General features: G+C 53.3%; 1 protein-coding gene across 2 annotated transcripts in view; it reads left to right on the forward strand.

Annotated features, from left to right (window-relative positions):
- The first annotated feature begins 4,173 nt into the window (after window positions 1–4,173).
- EFHD1 (EF-hand domain family member D1) overlaps window positions 4,174–21,189 on the forward strand; it is a 41,795-nt gene continuing 24,779 nt past the window's right edge. The window contains exons 1-2 of one of the 2 annotated variants that reach the window (XM_042950526.1): window positions 4,513–4,599; window positions 19,827–20,393. In XM_042950526.1, coding sequence (XP_042806460.1) covers window positions 20,293–20,393 — 101 coding nt within the window. In that variant the 5' untranslated portion in view covers window positions 4,513–4,599; window positions 19,827–20,292. Of the gene's footprint in view, window positions 4,600–19,826; window positions 20,394–21,189 lie in introns of both variants that reach the window. The other variant, XM_042950527.1, reaches the window with a different exon arrangement.

A 21,189-nucleotide genomic window follows, 5' to 3' on the forward strand; every position in this document is an offset into this window, starting at 1 on the left:
CCCAGGCGACCCTCCAACAATTAATTTTTAAAGGACAAACATGTTCCTCTAAAACAAAGCAGAGCCCTGAGGTTTTGACTTGTTAAAGAAGTTGGAAACGCAAACATAAGCAGGACAGAATGCCTCCAGGGATGGACGCTACCCCAGGTTTCTGCTCTTTTGGAAAGGTTTTTCCCTTTTTGGAATTTAGTTCATTCCATCTTCTTTGTGACTTGCAGATCAGCCCTTCCCAGAGGGCCCAGAGACCTATGCCAACTATCCGAGCTGAAAGACGTTTCTGTTCTTGTCCAAATGTCACAGAACTGGAAGAGGACTCAGAGGGAGGACTGGCAAATTGTCTTTTCCGAAGACGGGCTCAGTAGTACATATGCCATCTCACATGCTATCCCTAGATGTGATGCTGTCACTCCTTCACCGAGAGATGGAGATTTATATTCTCTCTCCTTTGTGACTGACTGTCTTGACCAATAGAGTTCAGCTCTGCTATTCCTGAGCCTACATCATAAAAGGCGACTCCTTCTTTGCAAGCCTGCCCTTGGAACCCAGCCTCCTTGTTATAAGGAGGCTCAGGCCATGTGAAGACGCCGGGTATAGGTGTTCCAGTCAACAGCCCTAAGGAAGAACCAAGCATTAGCCAGCATCAGTTCTGTACCTGGGGGGGTTCAAGTCTTCAGATTCATTCCTGCCCCCTGCCTTGGAGCTGCTCCCACTTAACCCAAGTGGGTCAGGAAAGAGATTCGTCCCATGAAGTTGTGCCCAAATTGCACACATGTGAGCCAAGTAGATGTACTTTTTTAGAGCCACCAGGTTTGGGGATGGTTTGTTACACAGCAATCACTGAAAAAGAAGTCTTAGAGTTAAAACACATTTGGTCTCCCTATGAAAAGCAGAACCTGTTCTTACCAAAAAACTGCCCAAAACAAAACCCAAGGGGACACAAGTAAATTTTTGGAGGTGATGGATATGTTTATTACCTTGATCATAACAATGGTATGACAAGTGTTTGCACATGTCCAAACTTTAAGTAAACCTATAAAAAAGAGGGCTTCATCCTTTAGAAACATTTAAAGGACGAAGTTGAATTGCATTCAAAATCCACTCTCAGGAACATGAGAAGTTTCAGTGTTATGTTCTATTCATAAGTGATAGAAAAGGCAAAGCTATTAGTTTGGTTTTGAAGATCTTATTATAATTTATTTTTATTTTATTTTAATTTTTTTTTTTTTTTAGTAATCTCTACACCAAACATGGGGCTCAAACTCATGACCCTGAGATCAGGAATTGAGCAGTCCACAGACTGAACCAGTCATGTACCCCAAAGCTATTAGATTCTTTAAATTTAACGTGAACTGTGGTAAATTTTAGCATGTGAAACAATTGTTTACATTTTGTATTACCTTTTTATGCAGTTTCTTGTTGATGGAGAATATTAATTTTAAATCCTTTTTTGGTGTGTGTATGAAATATGTCACATATAAAGTACTCAAAACAGAAGTGACAACAAAGCAAAGGTAGTCACCACCATCAGGTCAAGAAGGGTAGCATCCCGTGATGTATTTAAAAGGGTCCATCAGGGGCACCTGGGTGGCTCAGACGGTTAAGCGGCCGACTTGGGCTCAGGTCATGATCTCGTGGTCCGTGAGTTTGAGCCCCGCGTCGGGCTCTGTGCTGACAGCTCAGAGCCTGGAGCCTGTTTCAGATTCTGTGTCTCCCTCTCTCTGACCCTCCCCCGTTCATGCTCTGTCTCTCTCTGTCTCAAAAATAAATAAAAGTTAAAAAAAAATTTTTTTTAAATAAAAGGGTCCATCAATCGTCATTTCAAGCATAAAATCTAATGTAAAAAGGGCTGCTTTTGCAGAACCAGATACAATTGTTTAGTGGGAATGTTAAGAGATTTTATTTTATTTTTTTTTAACGTTTATTTTTGAGAGAGAGAGAGAGACAGGGTGTGAGTAGGGGAGGGGCAGAGAGAGAGGGACACAGAATCTGAAGCAGTCTCCAGTCTTTGAGCTCTCAGCATAGAGCCTGATGCGGGGCTCAAACTCTCAAACGGTGAGATTATGACCTGAGCCGAAGTTGGCCACTTAACGGAGTGACTCAGGTGCCCCTAAAATATTTTATTTGAGGGCACCTATGTGGCTCAGTCGATTAAGCATCTGATTCTTGATTTTGGCTCAGGTCGTGTTCTCACAGTTGGCGGGTTTGAGCCCATCAGGCGCTCTGCTTTCAGCACAGAGCACGCTTCGGATCCTCTGTCTCCCTCTCTCCCTGCCCCTCCCTGGGTGGTTCTCATTCTCTCTCTCTCTCTCTCTCTCTCCCTGTCTCAAAAATAAACATTTTTAAAAATTTTAAAAGATTTTATTTGATACCCTTATTTAAAAACTTAGTATTTCCTAATACCTTTTTGTTTTAAATAACTTCTTTAAATTTTTAAAAATTCAAAAATTTAATTTAAATCCAAGTTAGTTCACATATACTGTAATAAATGACTTCAGGAGTAGAATTTGGTGATTCATCATTCACATATAAGACCCAGTGTCCATCCCAACAAGTGCCCTCAATTCCCATCACCCATTTAGCCCATCCCCCCACTTGACACCCCTCCAGCATCCCTGTTTTTTCTCTGTATTTATTTATTATTTTATTTTTAATTTTTAAAAAGTTTATTTATTTATTTGAGCGACAGAGAGAGAACGAGCAAGCAGGCTGTGAGATCATGATCTGAGTTGAAGTCGGATGCTTAACTGATTGAGCCACCCGGGTGTCCCTGTTCTCTGTATTTATAAATAACTTTTTAAAAAGATTTTATTTGTAGAGGTGCCTGGGTGGCTGGGTCAGTTAGACATCTGATTCTTGATTTCTGCACTGACGGCACAAAGCCTGCTTGCAATTTTCTCTCTGCCCCTCCCCTGCTTGCGTGCTCTCTCTCTCTCTCAAAACAAAATAAACTTAAACATTATATATTTTATCTGTAAGTAATCGCTACACCCAACATGGGGCTCGAGCTCAACCCTCAGATCAAGAGTTGCATGCTCCACCAACTGGGCCAGCTAGGTGCCCCCAAATAACTCTTTTTCATTAGCCCTCTATAGATGCCCCCAATCCCTGGCAGGACCTCTGCTTGCCCAGTACACACACACACACACACACACACACACACACACAGGACCTCTGCTTGCCCAGTACACACACACACACACACACACACACACACAGGACCTCTGCTTGCCCAGTACACACACACACACACACACACACACACACACACACACACACACACCAAAAGCTGGTGCTCAGTCTCAGGCCCCAGCGCTCAGTCCGGGTCACAGACACGCCCCGAGGTCAGCAGCCCACTAGGTGGTCAGAGCAGAGTGATCCAGGCAGAGGCGGACCAGTGTTTACAACGGTTGGCTGATGTAACAGCCATCTGCATCAGCCTTCCTTAGGGACAATGACGAGTTTACTAGTTTTGCCCCCTTGTTATTAAAAGTGCTGATTTATTTATTTATTCTTGAGCTTCTTTTTCTCTTCTTTCTCGCGTCACAGAAAAAGCCAGAGCCCCCGAAGCCACGCTGGGGTCTTACCTCCAGGGGAGCCACGAGTTTTGTCTCCTTTGCTTGCTCTCTTTTCTGTTTGCTTATTCGTGTTTAGTGTTTTGAGTATGTTTTGGCAACATTTATTTTCAACGAATGTTAGAAACGCAGCCCTCCCCGCCCCCCCCCCCCCAGGGGGCGCCTCCCACTGCCAGACCTCGCGGCCACTGGGTGCCACTTCCAGCCATGGGGGCGCGTGGGTGTCACCTGAGGGAGCTCGGTTTTTCCCACCCCCAGCCGGTCCTGGGCCGCGAGCACCTCCAGTCGGGGTATTTCTGTGGAACGAGAAAGGAACCGCCCGAGCGGTCGGGAAACTTTCCCGCTGCCGTTTCCCCGGGGACCGCAGGGCCCCTGTCTCCCTCCGAGCGGGCTCGGGCGGCAACCGGTCGGAGTTGATCGGAGGGTCCACTCCGTGTCCCGGGGGGCGGTCAGCCTCCCGTCCCGAGCCCCGGGCAGGGGGCGGCGGGTGGGGACCGCCGGAAGCCCAGACACCTGCGGCCCCGGGCCGGCCGGGCGGTCCCCGAGCCCCGGCGCCTCCTTTAAAGCGGCGGCTCCGCCCCGCCCACCCCCTCCCCCCCCCCGCCCGCGGTTCCACCCAACCGCCGGATTCCGGCCGCCCTGGCAGAGCGTCGCAGCGCCGCGAGCCCGCGAGGAGCGCGCCGTCCGTCCAGTCCCCGCGTCGGGTTCCGCGCCCCCGGGTCCCCAGGCCCGCCGCCATGGCCAGCCAGGAGCTGGCGCTCAAGCTGCAGCGGCGGCTGCAGTGGGAGGAGGTGGAGGAGGGCGGCCTCCAGCCCGCGCCCGGCGCAGCCCCGGCGCCGGAGCACGAGTCCCCCGCCCGGGCGCCCACCGCCTGCGCCGACGCCGAGCTGAGCGCGCAGCTGAACCGACGGCTGGACATCAACGAGGGCACCGCGCGGCCCCGCCGCTGCAAGGTCTTCAACCCCTACACCGAGTTCCCGGAGTTCAGCCGCCGCCTCATCAGGGACCTGGAGAGCATGTTCAAAAAGTGAGCGCCCCGCGCCGCCCTGTGCCTTGCGCCCCCCGAGCGCCCTGCGCTGGGGACCCGGGAGGTGGGGGCGTGGTGTGGGGGGGGAGGTGGGGGTGGGCGGGTTTCCCGGCTCTGCTTTGTGGGACTGGATGGGATAGTTTAGGAGTTCCGGGGGTGCCCTTAGCATTTAACCCACGCCCCCGAGGCCCTGCGCGCCCCGAGTCCGTGCTGGCGCGTCTGGGGGCGCGCGGGGGGGCGGTCCTGGCCCGGCTGCGGAGGGCAGTGGCCGCGGCTCTCCCGGACTGAGCTCAGAAGTTCCCCGGGGCAGCGGAGCCGGAGTCCCACGCTCCCGGGTCCCGACCACGGGTCCCCGCCCCTGCGCCGCTGGTTGCGAGATTTGCCCTCAGCGCAACTTCTAGGAAACAGAGTCGCGCAGCGGCTCACCTGCCAGCTGTATCTCCCAAGGGAGAAACTAGCCCCGTTGTCCTTTTATCTTTTAAAACAAAAGGGGATAGTTATCCTTGGCTGCCGCTCGGGGTCTGATGTACCCACAGAGGCTGAGAACTGGGAGTTTGTTAAACTCGTTGCAAAAGATCAGGACGTTCCTGGAGCGAGTGTGACTAGGGAGCCTCCTGGGGGCGTCGCCTCATCTGTTTTACCCTTTCTTGTCTTTGGGGCAGTAGGCGCCCGTCGCAACCGGACGTGGCAGCTGGCAGCGGGTCCTGCTGTGAAAGCCCCGCGGAGCCGGGGAGCTGCTGGCTCGCCCCAACACCGGGCGATGGAAGCAGCATAGAGAGCCCCCTCTAGTTGTCTTTGTATCCTGCGAGGTCCCTGGACCTCAGTTTTCTCATCTGTAGAGAGAGAGAGAGCAGCGATGGTCCCAGCCTTTTAAGGCCATAAAGTATTTTGCACACCGTAAGCTTCTAACCGAGCTATTAATATTATTTCCAGAATTGGGCCAAGACCGGAAAAATGCCTGGGGGGGCGAAAGCCTCCGGCCAGGTCATACTTAGGGCGTTTTTAAAAGCGCTTGGAATGTGTTTGTGCTCCGCGTTGAGGTTCTATTTAAAGGCTCTGTGGCCGGCACTGGGTGGCCAGAGCCTTGGCCCCTTCCTGAGGCTGGGCTGCTGTCCAGCCTCGGCCTCTGTGTGGAGGTCAGTGGAGGCTGGCACCTGGAGCCTCCCTGCCTCCTCTGTTTCCCTGACACCCTGATGTCCCAGTCCCTGGCTTGCAAGCACTGTTCTCTGGTGTTCACACCTGGTGGGTCTAGTTTGGGCAATTAAGGAAAGCTGAGTTGGGGCAAAAAAAAAAAAAAAAAAAAAAAAAGCATTTGGAGTGGAGATGGAAAAGCAATGGGTACTTGGTTTGTCAGAGCCCCTTTGATTTATTTGGGAGTATGCTTTGGCTCCTTTGCTCCCATGTCCCAGCAGTTCCCAACAGTCCAGCTGGACTGGGGGGTGCATCTTGGGGACCTCCTTCTTCAGTTTGCTTTGGGATGACTTGGGTTTCTTTTATTTATTCTTTTTTCTAGAACAATCTTTGAAAGGTTGAGCTTGTTTGTTGGCTACATAAGAGTCATAAAGGGAGTCCACATAGAGTAGAGGGCCTTAGGAGGACAAGCAAGGTGGCATCCGTGAGGAAGCAGGCTCTGGAAGAAGGTCAAGCTCAAGGGAAGGCACGTGTGGTCCAGGGTCCTAAGAGAGCTGGCCAGTCCAGCCTGTGCGTGGTGCCACACGGTGGTTCTCCAGAGCTGCGGTGTCAGTCAGAATTCTAGGTTGGGTTTTCTGTCATTTTCAACCAAAAGTGGCATAAACAAAAAAGGAGGTTAATGGGCTCATAATTGGTGTCAGGTATGGCTGGACCTAGGCGCTCAGATGATACTATCAGTGCTTAGTTTCTCTTTTTCTTAAGCCAGCTTCCTCTCTGTGTTGTCCCCGTTCTCAGGTGGCTTATCCCTGGTGGTGGCAGTCTGGCCACAGCAGCTCCAGTCCAGGGGGAAAGGGTAACCACAGCAAAGGCCTTATTGTCTCTCTCTGCCTTTAGCTTTTCTATTGTTTCTTACTGGCTCTCAACCAATTGCTGTGGCCAGGGGACTTGTTTGCTCTGATTGGCCAGGCCTGAGGCATGTGCTCCACCCCTGCAGGGAGGAGTACAGCCCTATCTCTAGCAGACTTGGCCTTGGGGAAGAATGGCTTTCACCGGCAAATCTGGAGGCTATTGCTGAGGAGGGAGGGTCAAATGCTGGTGGCTTGTGAATGACCTTCCCGGGTCATCCTGGACCCAGATCACTGGCACTTTGTTTACCTTCAGCCACAAGTGTCAAGGCTGGATTGCATGGCTCCTGTCGGCAGGGAGTGGGATCCGAGGCCCGAGCTGCTGCGGAGACGCCTTCCTGGGAACCATCCCTGTGTCCCAGAAGAGGAGAGAGGCAGAGCTGCTCCAGTCAGCTGAGCAGTACCTGGAGACCCCAGCACGGCAGGGGGAGCAGTGTCACCTTTGGATTCGGACAAGCATAGGGCTGACAGGGCCTGGGATCTGTGACCCTGAACAAGTTACATGAACCAACATAAGCCTTGGTTTTCTTGCTGGTAAGATGGGCACAGTGCTGCCTTCCCCTGAGGGCCAGGTAGCACTGCGACTACCGGGGCTGGGGCCACTGGGGAATGCTGTCTTTGTTTCCCCACTGTGTTTGGAAAGGCCCCCCGGAACGTGATGTCAAGACTCAGTTATGCATCATGAGTGTGGGGAGGGTGGGGACACAGCCCACTTATTCCAGGGTCATTAGCTGTGACTGTGACCGTGGGCAAGTTGCTTAACCACTTCTGGCCTTTCATCATAGAATGGAGGCAATTGTTCCTTTCAAGGGGTTTGGTGAGAACCCGGCGAGACCACTTTGGCTCCAGCCCTGTGTCACACCTTCAGGCTCCCCACCTCCTACAAAAAACAGGGATTGCATGACCCCAAGGCTGGGCTTCCACAAACTCGGCATCCTCCCTCCTAGCTCATCGGTTTACCTTCAGGGTGCATCTGCCCAATTTCGCTTGTTGTCCCGACCCCACTAGGGTCAGCGGCCCCAGGTTGGGAGATTTGTTACCTAGACACTTGTGACTCGGCTCGGCAAGTGACTCTAGGTGATGGACAAACCCCTCCTCTTGTGAAGGGGCCCTGCTGTGCCTTCGGTCACTAGGCTAGACCAATCGCCCTGCCACGCCTTGGTGGGCTTCCTGCCCTCCTGCCACCTCAAGCTCCCTTCAGATGGCCAGCTGGCTCCAGGACCTGCCTGAGCCCATCCGCCCAAGGGGCCTCCTGTCCCTGCCGCCTTTGCCCAGGCTGGGGCAGGCCGCCTCCACCCGGAAGCCTGCTGTGGGGCTGGCAATTCGGGGATTTGCCACCTGCCCCAGCCTGGCAGTGCTGCTGACCCTCTGCAGCCTGCTAAGGAGCTCCTTGGTCCCAGCTTTGCCCACAGCCCAGCCCTGATTCCCTGCTGGCCCGCTTTCATATTTTCTTCTTCCTGTTGTCCTGCGTGACTTAAAAAAAACAACAAATTTTAAACTATGCATAGTTAGGTCCTCTTGAAAACCTGACGGCTCACTCCTGCATTGACCCCTGTCTTCAGCTGCCTTGGCCCTCACTGAGGGCCGGGCGAGGAATCCCCTTACTGGGGCCTCCCGGGCTCCTATGCTGCCTGGAGGAGCCCTGCACCTGCTGACCCCTGCCTGACTCTCCTCCCTGCCCTGTGACAGTGTCACCTGCCACAGCACCGGTCCAGCCAGCACTGATCAATACTGTGCTTCTGTCCCCAATTGAAGTGTGGCCTCTTCCAACCTTTTTCTTTTTCCTTTGCTTCTCTACACATAAAGAAAAGCATAAGCATCTTATAAACCCCCAAGAACAGGTCACACACCAACTTATTTCCCATTGTCTGGCTTTCCACACCTGATGCACTGCCGAAGCAGGGTTGAGGCTGTAAAGAGCATGAGCGCAGAGCCAGACTTCCTGGGTTCAGACCCAGACCCTACTTCTTGCTACCTGGAAGGCTACTTCGGGCAGGTTACTTAAGAGCGCCGTGCCTCAGTTTCCCTTTCTGTCAAGTGTGGATAGAACAGTACCTGCCTTGTGGGGTTATTGTGGTTATTAAATAAGCTAATGTATGTGACGCAGTTAGCTCAATGCAGGGCCCTGGGTGAGGGCCCAGGAGATTTGCACCCCTCGTTTTCAGATGATCACATAGCTGTAGTTTTGGTGGATGTGCAGATTTTGGGTCGTCCCTTTTCTGCTCAGTAATTCAAAAGCAATGTCTGATCGATCCTTTGAAGTTGATTCCTCCTGCAGTTTGAGCTGCAGAGTGGCGACCTAGCTGCTTGGTGAGTAATTGGTCCCCCTGGGGCTCTGCCCTGACCTTCTGCCCTTCCAGGCTCTGTCGATGGGAGTCACTCGCTCCACTGCTGGAGGACTGCATTAGCGTCCTCCGGCTGCCGTAACAAAGTACCGCAAAGCCGGTGGCTCAAAACAGCATGAATGCATTCTCTTACCCTTCTGGAGGCTGGAACCGGAACCCAGGGTACCGGCAGGGCTGTGCGAGGCTACGGGAGCTTGAGGGAAGAAGAACGAATCCTTCCATGCCTCTTGTAGCTTCTGGTGGTCACCAGCAATCACTGGCATAATCTTGGCTTACAGACCCGTCACTCCGATCTCTGCCTTGTTCTACCACTGTCCGCGCAGAGCCCGATGTGGGGCTTGGACCCACAAACCATGAGTTCATTATCTGAGCGGAAGTCGGAGGCTTGATCAACTGAGCCACCCAAGTGCCTCAAGTTTTGTTTTTTTTTTTAATTTTTGAATGTTTACTTATTACTTTTTTAATTAAAAATTTTTTTTTAACATTTCTTTATTTTGAGAGACAGAGGCAGAGCAAGACAGAGCACAAGTTGGGGAGGAGCAGGGAGAGAGGGAGACACAGAATCTGAAGCTGGCTCCAGGCTCTGAGCTGTCAGCACGGAGCCCCACGTGGGGTTCGAACTCATGAACCGCGAGATCATGACCTGAGCCGAAGTCTTATGCTCCACCAACTGAGCCGCCCAGGTGTTCTTGATGGTGTTCTCCTTGTATGTGTGTCCTCACATGGCCCCCTTGTAAGGACACCAGTCATTGGATTTAGGGCCCACCCTAATCTAGTACGACTTCATCTTAGTTTAATTTATTACATCTGCGATGATCCTATTTCCAAACAGGATCACATTCTGAGGTTCTGGGTGGCCGTGAATTTGGCAGGGGGCACCCTATTCAACCGTTACCGCAAGCGAGCAGGGCTTCCCAGTCCTTGAGGCACCATGACCGCCTTCTCCTTGCCTCCTGAGGGATTGGGGAGCCGGAGTAGGCAGGCCTGCCCAAGGAGGCCCTGACGTCCCCATATCCGAGGAGGATCCATATTCCTACCCTCAGCAGGAGGATCGATCTTCCCAAAGCCCAATCCTAATGGAAATGGAGCTGCTATCTAACTACAAAACACAGAACCGACAGCATTACCCTCCACCCCTCCCTTCACCCCCACACCCCCAGTCGTCCCAGGAGGGCACTCACTTTCAGCAAAAATTTCAGTTTAATCAGAGTTGCCAGATCCAGATTCTGATGTCGCCTTAGTTCACTCAAAACCTGACTTGATGGGCATAAAGTACGCCTGTTCCTTTTGTTCTGAGCTAGAGAAACGCATGCAGGTACTGCCGAATGTGCTTTGATCTCTTAAGTTTGATCTTTCTATTTGCAAGTGTTGCTTAGGGATGTCTTGCATTGTCAAGGTTTCGAGGAAGAACTGGATCCCTCCCCCGACCCAGCTGTGAGGATGTTGGGCTCTTGGGCTGGGGGTCACTTGTCTTTGTACCCCTGGGGCCTACCACAAATGAGCCTGGCTGCCAAATGCTGTGTCGTAGGAGGAAGAGAATTTTCGAGTGAGTGTGGGAAGCCAGAGGCATCATCATCCTGGCCAGAGAAAGCTCCCTCTTCATTTCCAAGTGTGTTACTGGATAGCCTGAGCCAAGAGAACAGTGGCCTGATTTTAAACGAAGAGTGAGAAGGCCCAGAAGAAACTGACTCTGGGTTCGTGTCCAGGGCTGTAACAGAAGCTGGTGGAGGTCAAGGCTAGACGGGAAACTTTAGTTACCCAGGGCTTATCCGGGGGTCTCTTTCAACAGGAGATACTGAGGGTGGCCACTTAAGGGTAGGACCCAAATGCAGCACCTCAGGGGTGCCTGGGTGGCTCAGTCGGTTAAGCGTCCGACTTCGACTCAGGTTATGATCTAATGGTTCGTGGGTTCGAGCCCCACGTCGGACTCTGGGCTGACTGACAGCTCAGAGCCTGGAGTCTGCTTTAGATTCTGTGTCTCCTTCTTTCTCTCCCCCTCCTCTGCTCGCACTCTGTCTCTGTCTCTCTCAAAAATAAATTAACAAAAACAAAAACAAATGCAGCACCTCAAAATGTGGCTGCTGTGTTTTTGTAGCTATACTAAAAGTTTGTCTTTCATTCCCCCAAAGAAAGGGTGGGGAGAGGAGCATTTGGCTCTGGGAAAGTTGTCTTTTTATTGAGAATCCGAAATGGTGATGTCGTAGATGCCCCTCCGACGCCCACGTCACCACTAAGCCCAGAAAAGGCGAGGATGTTACGGGACTGTTCATTTCTTATGTTGCCCACCCTTATCCCATTTATTTTTCTCCTCCTTAGTCTCCTCCTTGAGGGAGGGAGAAAGGGTGTAGGCTTAGAGGGCAGGCATTTGCAGTAGAGGTGCAGAGGGGGGAGGGTTACTAGGGGGGAGGGGAGGCAGCGCACCCACTCTCAGGTGCATCTTCTGAGCGAATTGACTTTGAAGATGAGGAAGGTGCCTTAGAGAAAGGCGACGAGAGCTTCTGACTCCTGATTGGAGTTTCAGTCCACGGTGACCTGCCTTAGATTTGAAATTCCCACACCCGCACTGGATTTTGCACATTTGACCTTGCCGACCGTGGGTGGGGCAAGAGAACCCTGGGCTAGTCTGAATTCCTGGGGGGCGTTCAGCCAGAACTCAGGCTGGCTTCTGTTTCGGGGCCCTGGTCTCTGGCAGAAAGACACCTTGACTTGGAAGTATTTCTTAGACCTGTTCAAGCACTGGTTGTTTCCATTTGCCGAATGAGGTGTGCTGACCACCACGGAGGGGAACTGGGAGGGGCCTCCCAGCTCCTGGCGGTCTGATCTTTGCAGGGAGTTTCTTCCTCTTCCTTGCTCCCCACTCTCCCCACCTCACTCCCTCTGAGAAGTCTCCTCCACCCTCGTTACAGAGCCTTCACATTTCATGAGAATCACATTTCATGATTCATTTCGTGAATCCCTTGCAAGGTTAGTTAATAAGTGCCTGGTTTCAAAGCTGTGAGGTCTCAGGGGCTCTATTTATACTCTAGCCGGATCGTACCCATAGTCCAACTAGTAAATAGAAATAGAAATACCTCCTTTCAGGGCCGCCTGGGTGGCTCATTCGGGTAAGCCTCCGACTCTTGATTTCAGCTCAGGTCATGATCTTGCGGTTCGTGGGATCGAGCCCCGCGTCAGGCTCTGCGCTGAGATTCTCTTTCCCTCTCTCTCTCTGCCCCCTCTTCCTTTCTCTCTCAAAATAAATAAATAAAATGAAAGAAAAAAAAAGAAATATCTCCTTCCTTTGAATTTGAGGAGGGTCCTCACGGTGTGGCTGAGCCAGTGGTCTCTAAAATGTGCTGATTCAGTCAGGCCTTGGGAGCCACGGCCACCAGACCCGGCGAAGAGACGCTCCTTGGAGGAGCCCAGCACACCCTCCAGGCTTTGCACACGTTTGCTTTCAGTTTCCTGCTTCGTGAATATCTGCATCGTGTGCACCCTCGTGTGTCCACACATGTGACATGTGTGCTCACATTCACTCTCACCCTCACGCATTCAGTGCCTGTCCTCCTCCGCATCATATAGTCCTGCCTCTACAAGCCTCTTTCAGCTCCTGTGTCCCTTGAGTGTTAGTGATCGAAGGGCACTACTGGTCCTAAATCCTAGATGATCCTTGGAAGGCCCAGGTACAGGGACACCTGAGTTGTTGGAGCAAGGACCACACTATCCTGCAGGATGAAACTTGATCGTAGTCGGTGCTCTGCCAGGACATAGATTTGTTGGTTCCAAGGCTGCGTGACCTTTTGTGACCCCTTCCCCAGTGTTCTCACCTCTGGGGTCCCACAGCCATCAATGTCTATACACTTGCTAACCATAATCTGCTGTGGTACCATAATGATGATGATGACGAGCCCTCTTATCTACTGTTTGTGAGCCATTCATTCATTCATTCATTCAGCTAAGCACCTGCTGGGTGCTGGGATTGCACAGATTGAACCAGAGGAGACACTGCCCTTGAGAAACTCAAACTCTTAACAGTGAGCTGGATTTTTTTTTTTAAGTTTGTTTATTTTGAGAGAGAGAGAAAGAGCAAGAGCAGGGGAGGGGCAGAGAGAGAGAGAGGGAGAGAGAGAATCCCAAGCAGGTTCCACACTGTCAGTGCAGAGCCCGACATGGAGCTCAAACTCACAAACGGTGAGGTGACATCACGATCTCAGCCGAAACCAAGAGTCAGATGCTCAACCGACTGAGCCACCCAGGCGCCCCAACAGTGAGCTGGATATAAATGATGCTGCTGGACAGGAGGATTGCAAGTCCTGGAAAGGCCAGCCACCACCCGTGTGCAAGACACTTCATGTGGCCTAGCGGCCCCCGTGAAGATGTGGGGAACGCTGTGACTTCAGGCTGCTGCATTCAGGGTAGGGGTCCCGGTCTTTCTGGATGTAGTCAGGGAAGAGCAGCCAGCCAGGACTGGGAGGGGATCCAGGTCCTTGAGCGAGGGAAGCCCTGGCACTGAGGGTCCTCAAGGTGGAGGATGGCAGCTGACGGCTTGAAGTGTGATGGGGACCCACTTGACCATGGAGGCCACAAGAAAAGGAGTCAATAGCTTTGGTTCAGTATAGAGAAGAAGACTTTCTTGTGGTTGGAGTGGTTGAGAAATGGAAAGAATTGTCTGGAAGGTGTTAAGCCTTTTCTCTGGGGTTTCACTGGAATGCGGGTCGCCCAATTCCTTGGAGTGAGAAGTTTCCGGCGGGGCTTAGGGAGGCTGGGGGATGGAGTATTGACCTTCAAGTTTCCTTTGAGTCCTATGGTTATAGCTGGAGCTTGTTTTATCCTATCCTATCCTATCCTATCCTATCCTATCCTATCCTATCCTATCCTATCTTATCTTATCTTATCCAGAGAGCACAAGCTGCGGAGAGGGGCAGAGGGGGAGAGAGAATTTCAAGCAGGCTCCACACTCAGCCTATGCAGCCCTATGCAGGGCTCTAGCCCACAACCTTGGCTGGGATCATGACCTGAGCCGAAATCAAGAGTCTGGGGCTCAACTGACTGAGCCCCTCACACGCCCCCAGAGCTCTTTGCCTCAGGTCTTTGGAACCTCTGAAATCACATAACGAGTTGCGGGCACCCATTTGCTAAGGGCATCCACCTTCTCGCAGGGTTTAAGGCCCATCTCTCCACAGCTAAGATCCCCTGGTTTGGAGGGAACAGATTAGAATCTCACAACTAAAAGAAAACTTAATCATTTTTGTTGTAAAATTATGATGTCCCTGTTCAATATCTCTTGTAAAATAGTAGAGCTATTTACGACTTGTGGAGAGTGGAAGCCGCAGGATCTTCTATTCCAAGGGATGGCTGCCATCAGATTAGGTACCGGTTGCTGAACGTGAGTGTTGAGACTGTATATACCGTTCTGCCTTGTATCAGTTGGGAGGCCCTTGGCTCAAGTCATGGAAAACCTTGCCCTGAACCCAACAGTGAAGAATCATCTCGTATAACAGGGTGTCCAGAGGATCCAGGTGGCCCTTGGGCACGGTTGGCGGGTGCTGTCGGAGACTCGAGTTCGGTCCTCCCCACCCCTCCAGTCTTTGTGTTGCCTTCATCTGGGGGCGGGTAGCAAGATGGTGAGTTCCCCAAGTCACATTCAGCTGTGACAAAATCAGAGGCAGGAAAGAGCTAGAGTTCTTGTAAACAATGAGGAAATCTTGGGGCGCATGGGTGGCCCCATCGGTTGAGCATCTGAATTCAGCTCAGGTCATGATCTTGCGGTTCTAGAGTTCGAGCCCCACATCAGCCTTGCTGCTGTCAGTGTAGAGCCCACTTCAGATCCTCTGTCCGTCTCTCTCTCTCTCTCTCTATCTCTGCCCTTCCCCTGCTTATGCTGTCTCAAAAAATAAATAAAACATTAAAAAAAAATGAGAAGTCTTTCCCAGATGGATCCCCTAAGCCAGCCTCTGGCATCCCTTTGGCCAGCATTGGGTCAAGGGCCCACCCGGGCCAGTGACTGCCCTTTCCTGAGGGGCAGGAACCTGGCCAAATGGAGGTTTGTAAGGGAGAAAAGGAGGGGTGGAGCCCAACAGTGTTCCTTTTGGGTCTTTTCCTGACCAGTGGACCATGGCTCTCTTGTGTCCATCTCTGTTTTTGTATATATAGGAGGGGCTTGGATTCTGGAGACCAGGCAGGGAGCAGCCCATGACTGGGACCTCTTAGATGCCTGAATGTGGAAGTCTTTCCTCTGGGACACTCACTGCCACCATTTTAATCAAGACTCCCTTTGATCTCTTTCTTTCTTTCCTTCCTTCTTTCTTTCTTTCTTTCTTTCTTTTTTTTTTTTTTTAATTTTTTTAATGTTTATTTTTGAGAGAGAGAGACAGAGACAGAGCATGAGCAGAGGAGGGGCAGAGAGAGAGGGAGACACAGAATCCAAAGCAGGCTCCAGGCTCTTAGCTGTCAGCACAGAGCCCAACACGGGCTTGACTCAAGAACTGTGAGATCATGACCTGAGCCGAAGTCGGACCCTTAACTGACTGAGCCATCCAGGCGCCCCGCCCCACCCCTCCTGCCCCCACCTTTGATTTTCTCTTTGCCTGTGGCTGTAGATCCCTGGCAGCTAAGAGTGTTGTGTATTTGGGGGTGGGGATGTGTCTGTGTCAACTGCCCTCTCTAAGCCAACTTTCAGTAAAGCTCCTACTTTGCCTCAAGTAATCCTTCCATTTTAACAAAGAGTTTGGCCGAACACCAGCCATCTCAACTCTGGGATGGGAGGGCCCAACTGGCTTCCTTGGGCAGATTTCACCAATTACACTCCTCCTCTGCTTTTTGTCTTTGACGATTGTTTGCTGATGCCTTCCTTTTCTCAAGCTCCCCCTCCTCAGACCTCCTTTGTCCTCTTTATCATCATGACTCTTGTATCTCTGATTTCCTCTCCTTTTAGAAGGGTCTACAGGTGGATCCGCAGTGAGTGCAGGGGACCAGCCGCCATCTTGGCTGGCAGTCACACGCGTTGATGTCTCTCATTCCTTTTAGCGTCTTCTAGTATTGTGTTGAGAGGGGCCCCTCTCTTGTAGGAGGGGTGGGTGGAAGGGTATCCAGGCCTGATTTTATTTTCTCTCAGTCTTAGCCTAACTGCCCCCCTGTGTTGTGGGATGAAAATAAAGTCTTTGGTTTTGGAGGTGAGCCAGTGCCAGCAGCAGCCTCCCTGTGCCGGTTCCTGGTTCCAGGCCAGGCGGAGCCTTAGTGTAGGGGGACGGGCGGGGAGCAGTGGACTGTTCCCAGCCACACCGGGGTCTGATTCTGAAGTGAATGGTGTGAATAGTGTGGCTGCCTCTGGGTGGACAAAGGCTTAACCTTCTGCAGGCTTGGATCAGATTGGAAGGAAGTAGGAGGACATTGTCCAAGACATTCAAACTGCGTCCCCAGGGCTGGCCCCTCTGCCCCTTCCTGGTGGGAACAGAGGACGGATTGAAGCTGCAGCTGACGCCAGCTCTGGGGTTAGACACCTCCGAGGGGGACCCCCAGGCCACCTGGCACTGCTCAGGGAACACTGATCGTGCCTGGGACGGCAGTCCTGGCATCAGCCCTCTACTGACAAGGTCTGGCTGCTGACCGTCCTAGCTCTGCGTCCATGGGGACCTGGCGAGCTCTGTCTTGTGTCTTGGCCTTGGAGAAGTGCTGTCCCCAGATCCAGCGCTGCCCTGCTTGGCCTCAGTGATAGGGTCTCTGTCCCCTCCCTAAATGCCTCCTCATGCTTTGCCCACCCCACCCTACAATGCTCAGCTTTACTGAGCCCTGGGCTCCCCCCCCCCCCCCCCCGCCAAAACACCTAGCAGTCACCACTTGTAGAGTACCTACTGTGTGCAGGCACTGCTGTTAGCCTTTGCATCTCAAACACCATTAGGTGGGTTCTGTTGTCACCCCGTTTCACAGATGGGGACCCTGGGACAGAGAGAAGCTAGGTAGCTTGCCCAGGGTCACCCATCACGTAAGAGGTAGAACTGGAATTTGAACCCAGAAGGCCTGTACTCCTGTTCCTTGTGCCACTAGCCTCTCTCTCTTTTTTTTTTTTTTATTAAAAAAAAAATTTTTTTTAAACATTTATTTATTTTTGAGAGACAGAGCACAAGTCGGGGAGGGTAAGAGAGAGAGGGAGACATAGAATCCGAAGCAGGCTCCAGGCCCTGAGCTGTCAGCATGGGGCCGGACATGGGGCTTGAACCCACGAACCGTGAAATCATGACCTGAGCCGAAGTCGGATGCCTAACCGACTGAGCCACCCAGGCGCCCCTAGCTTCCCTCATTAATGTCATTATTGCCCCCATCTTCTCAGGCTCCAGATCTCAGCCATCCTTGGCATCGCCCCTGCAGGTTGCCCGGGGCAGCTGGCCTCCCCTTATCCATCTTACATGTTGTGACCTCTTGCCAGAGCCCGGATCTCATCACCTTGCATCCCTCTTCAGAATCCTCTGTGGGTTGGGGACAACATGCAACATTCCATAGCTCCCCATTGCCCATGGGATAAGGTCCAGGCTCCTCATGATAACCTGTAAGGCCGGTCCCTGCCGGGTGTCGCATTCTGCTGTTACCAGTTGCACCGGCCTGGCCCTGCTCTTGCTGGGCTGTTGCCCGTCCCCTCACCCCGACTCTCCTTACTCTCCAATTTCTAATGGATCGCACTTAGTATTGTTGATTCTTGTGACGTTCCCCTCCCTCCATAGGGTTTGTCCTGGGAACGCAGGCACAGGTCTTTATGCTTGAGTGGGGCTGACTTCTTCTCCAGTCCCCATGCCCACCCCAGGGCCAGGGTAGGGGTGACTTGACCCCTGTGGAGGGGCTGAGCTCTGCCTCTGGAGCTGCACTGTGGCCCCAATGACTGCCTCTGGGGAGCTTCGCAGCTCACAGGCTGTCAGAGGAAAGGGGGGCCATCGTGCGGGCCATGCGGTTCCCTCTAGTGGTGCCACTGACCACACGCCATGCAGGCACAGGCCTGTAAGTGAGATGTGGAAACAGGTAAATGACCACCTTCTCAGGTTGTCCCCAATATCGTTTGACCACTCGGCATGCAGTCAGAGCCTTAATTAGGTCCCTCTGGTTCCAGCCCCATGTTTTTTGCACTACGGACCTGCAGGTCCCGTGGCCCCCAGCAGAACTGCTGGGTTTGAGGTGGTGCCGGCCCAGAGCGGGGGATGCGGAAAAGGACTGGCTGGCAGTGAAGTAGTGGGAAGGAGATGGAGACCGAGGGCCCAGAGGCTGCGGCCCCGGGTGCTTTTCCTTCCTGTTTGGAGGGACGGCCGAGTCCCCCCCACAGGCCACTTGAGTTGGGCCTGGAGCCCCTGGCCTCCCCTTCTTCGGGGCCTTCCCCTGCTCTTTGTCTCTCTGACTCCTGGGTTTGAGGGCTGAGGAGCAGTGGGGGCACTGCTAGGGCTGCCCCAGTCCTGACCGAGTTGGTGTGGAAGCCTCGGGTTGTTTGGGGGAAGCCCTCCCCCCAGATCCACAAGGCTCCTGGGAACGTCCTGGAGAGTTAGGTTTCCAGGGGGGCACCTCTGGCCTTGTTTCCTGGCCCCTCACGGCTTTTATAGGAAGTGTTGGGGAGGCACTCCATGCCGCACCTTCCCAGCAAAGGACTGACCTTGCTCAATTTGACATTCCTGGGGAGAAGAACCCAGGTAGCCTCCCCACCCCCATTGCCCTCGGGAGCACACAAATCTCCCAGAATGCCTTGTGGGAGCAGACTCCACTCCCTCCCTCTGGGACATCCCCGCACCTCTGGACTGGACTGGTGACAGTGACTCCCTCCCTGGCCTCTGCACTTGTGCTCCCCTGTCGTTCCTGCTCCGCTGCGGTCCCAGCCAGCCGCCTCCCTCCCCTCCAGCTCTGCCCAAGTTCCGGCCTTATCGCCGCTCAACAGCCTCTTTGTACATCTGCCTGCCCGCCGGGACTGGTCTTTGTGCTTTGCTTCAGCTCTGGAGAGGCCCCAGGTAGACGGGAGCCAGGTGGTGAGTGAGCAGATGAATGGAATCAGGGCGAGCCAGGAACTGATTGGAAATCAAAGACTCTGAGCTCGAGCTTTAACTTAACTCCTCAGTCCCTGTGTCACTGTTGTACCTCCCCCCCCCCCCCCCCCCCCTTCAGAGTCTGCTTCCTCTTACTTTGCACGCAGTTGTAACACACTTGGAGATCTGGTTTCCGGGCCTGCTCCCAGCCTGAGGCAAATTGGAGGGAAGGAAGGAGGGAGGGAAGAATGGAGGAAGGAAGAATGGAGAGAGGGAGGAGCACATGATTTGACAGCTAGGGAAGACCCTCTAAAGATAGGAAACCAGAAACTCAGAGACCTGGGCATCCGGACTATGGAGGAGAAACAACTGTCCTGTGACCTTGGGTGTCCTGAGACTCATCTGGATAGGCACCGTTAGGGACATCCACGGAGAGCCAGGAGCATCCCTGGAAAGGCCATTGGCTTTGGGGACAGTCTGGCACAGTGCCCTTCTCTGACTTGGGAGTGCCTGGGCACCACAGGTGTTGTGAAAATGGAGGTTCTGATTCAGCAGGTTTGGGGCAGGGCCTGAGATTCTGCGTTTCTAACAATCCTGGGTGACCACGGTGGCACTGATCTAGGGACCACACTCGGAGCAGCCGGTGCCTGCCTGTTTGAAAAGGCAGTGCCTGATTTCCATACAAGGCCTTTCGCGATAAAGAAAAGCAGGGGAGCCCCAGGGTGCTGGAGTGGATGCCACCCTCCCACACCAAGACATTTTCTGGGGCACTGCCATCCTCCCGAGAACCACCCCCTCCCCCAGGGTCCCTGGGGAGTTTCTCATGGCTGAGCCTCAGACACACAAAGGCTGCCTGGCTTCTTTCTTCCTAATGGCAGGGTTATTCTGGCGAGGTGGAAACCAAGAAAACCCAGGGGCTCTGCACGGTGGAAGCTGAGAGAGCAAGTGATTCACGGAACCAGGAGGGGCTGAGCACTGGATGGACACTGGACACCTAACCCTGCACCCTTGCCGCTGTCCCCTCGTCCCCTCCCTAGTGGACTTTGGTGGGGTTGAAGTTAGGGGTTAACGGCACCCTTTTGGCCAGGCCAGGGGCTTTCCCAGGCCATCGGCCCACGGCTGTGGGCATGCCGGTGAGGGATCCCAGCCTGCCACACCCCACCCCACCCCACCCCACCCCAGCATGTAGTGCCGGCCCCAGTCACTAAAGAGCCTTTCTGAGTGACCCCTGGCAAGAGACCTGACCCTCTCACGCAGGCTGGGCTGGGCTGCCACTGAGCACGGGCTTCACGGAGAGTCTGAATAAGGGACCTCGGCAGGCTGTGGATTCGGGTTTCCCCCAGAATGCTAAAGATGGCGACAGCTGTTCGAGGTCCGTTTGAGAGTGGGCAGCTCTTCAGAGCAGGCGCCCTGGAAGCTGTCTTCCTCTTCATGGCTGCAGACAGGTACTACTTTTAAAAATAGCTCCCTCTCCTTGGCTGCTCACTGGGTGCCAGGGGCTGAGTGCAGGCCTGTTATCTCCCTGCAGGGCACAAACAGCTCTTCTCCTTGTACTCAGTCTGCAGAGGGCTCACCAGCCTGAGTGTCTCCCAAGCCAGTGGCGGCACTGGGTGTCAAGGCCGGCCTGTGTCTCCAGGGCTGTCTCCAGTGCTGATGGGACCAGAGTCTCTCCCTGGCAGATCCCGGAGAGTATAAAGATGACCGGGACTGAGGGCCTTTTAAAGCAAAAACCATGGGAAAAGTTCAGCAACTCAGAGCGGGGGTGGGGGTGGGGTGGCTAGAAGGAAATCCCAGGAAGCGAACAAGCATCAGGGTCTTGAGTTGATGGGTGGTTTTTCTTTGACATCCTGGGTTGCCTTCAATAAGAAAAATAGGGGTTACATTTTACATTCTTGAAAAGAAACTGGTACAAGGAGCTAAGATGTTGGTAGGGGAGGAGCTGAGGGCTTCGGGGGACTCCCAACAAGCCTGCCACGCATTTGAAAGACGGAAACTGTGGAGAGGAGAGGGAACATTTCCACGGTTTGAAATAGGGGGAGGGGAATGCAGGTTTAGGCTGGGCTTGCAGGGAGAAAGAAAGCCCCAGATGGGCCTGGGGCTAGGGCTCCACGCTTTCCCCTGAAGCCTGGTCCCACCCCCCCAGCCTGGGAAAGGCCTTCTGTCCCTGGTGGCGGGGGTTGGGGGCGTGGGGGTGTCTTAGTGGGTGGCCCTGCCAGCTGTTTTGTGCAGGTGGGCCTGACC

Source organism: Panthera leo, chromosome C1 (genome assembly GCF_018350215.1).
Source record: "Panthera leo isolate Ple1 chromosome C1, P.leo_Ple1_pat1.1, whole genome shotgun sequence".
Classification (NCBI taxonomy): domain Eukaryota; kingdom Metazoa; phylum Chordata; class Mammalia; order Carnivora; family Felidae; genus Panthera; species Panthera leo.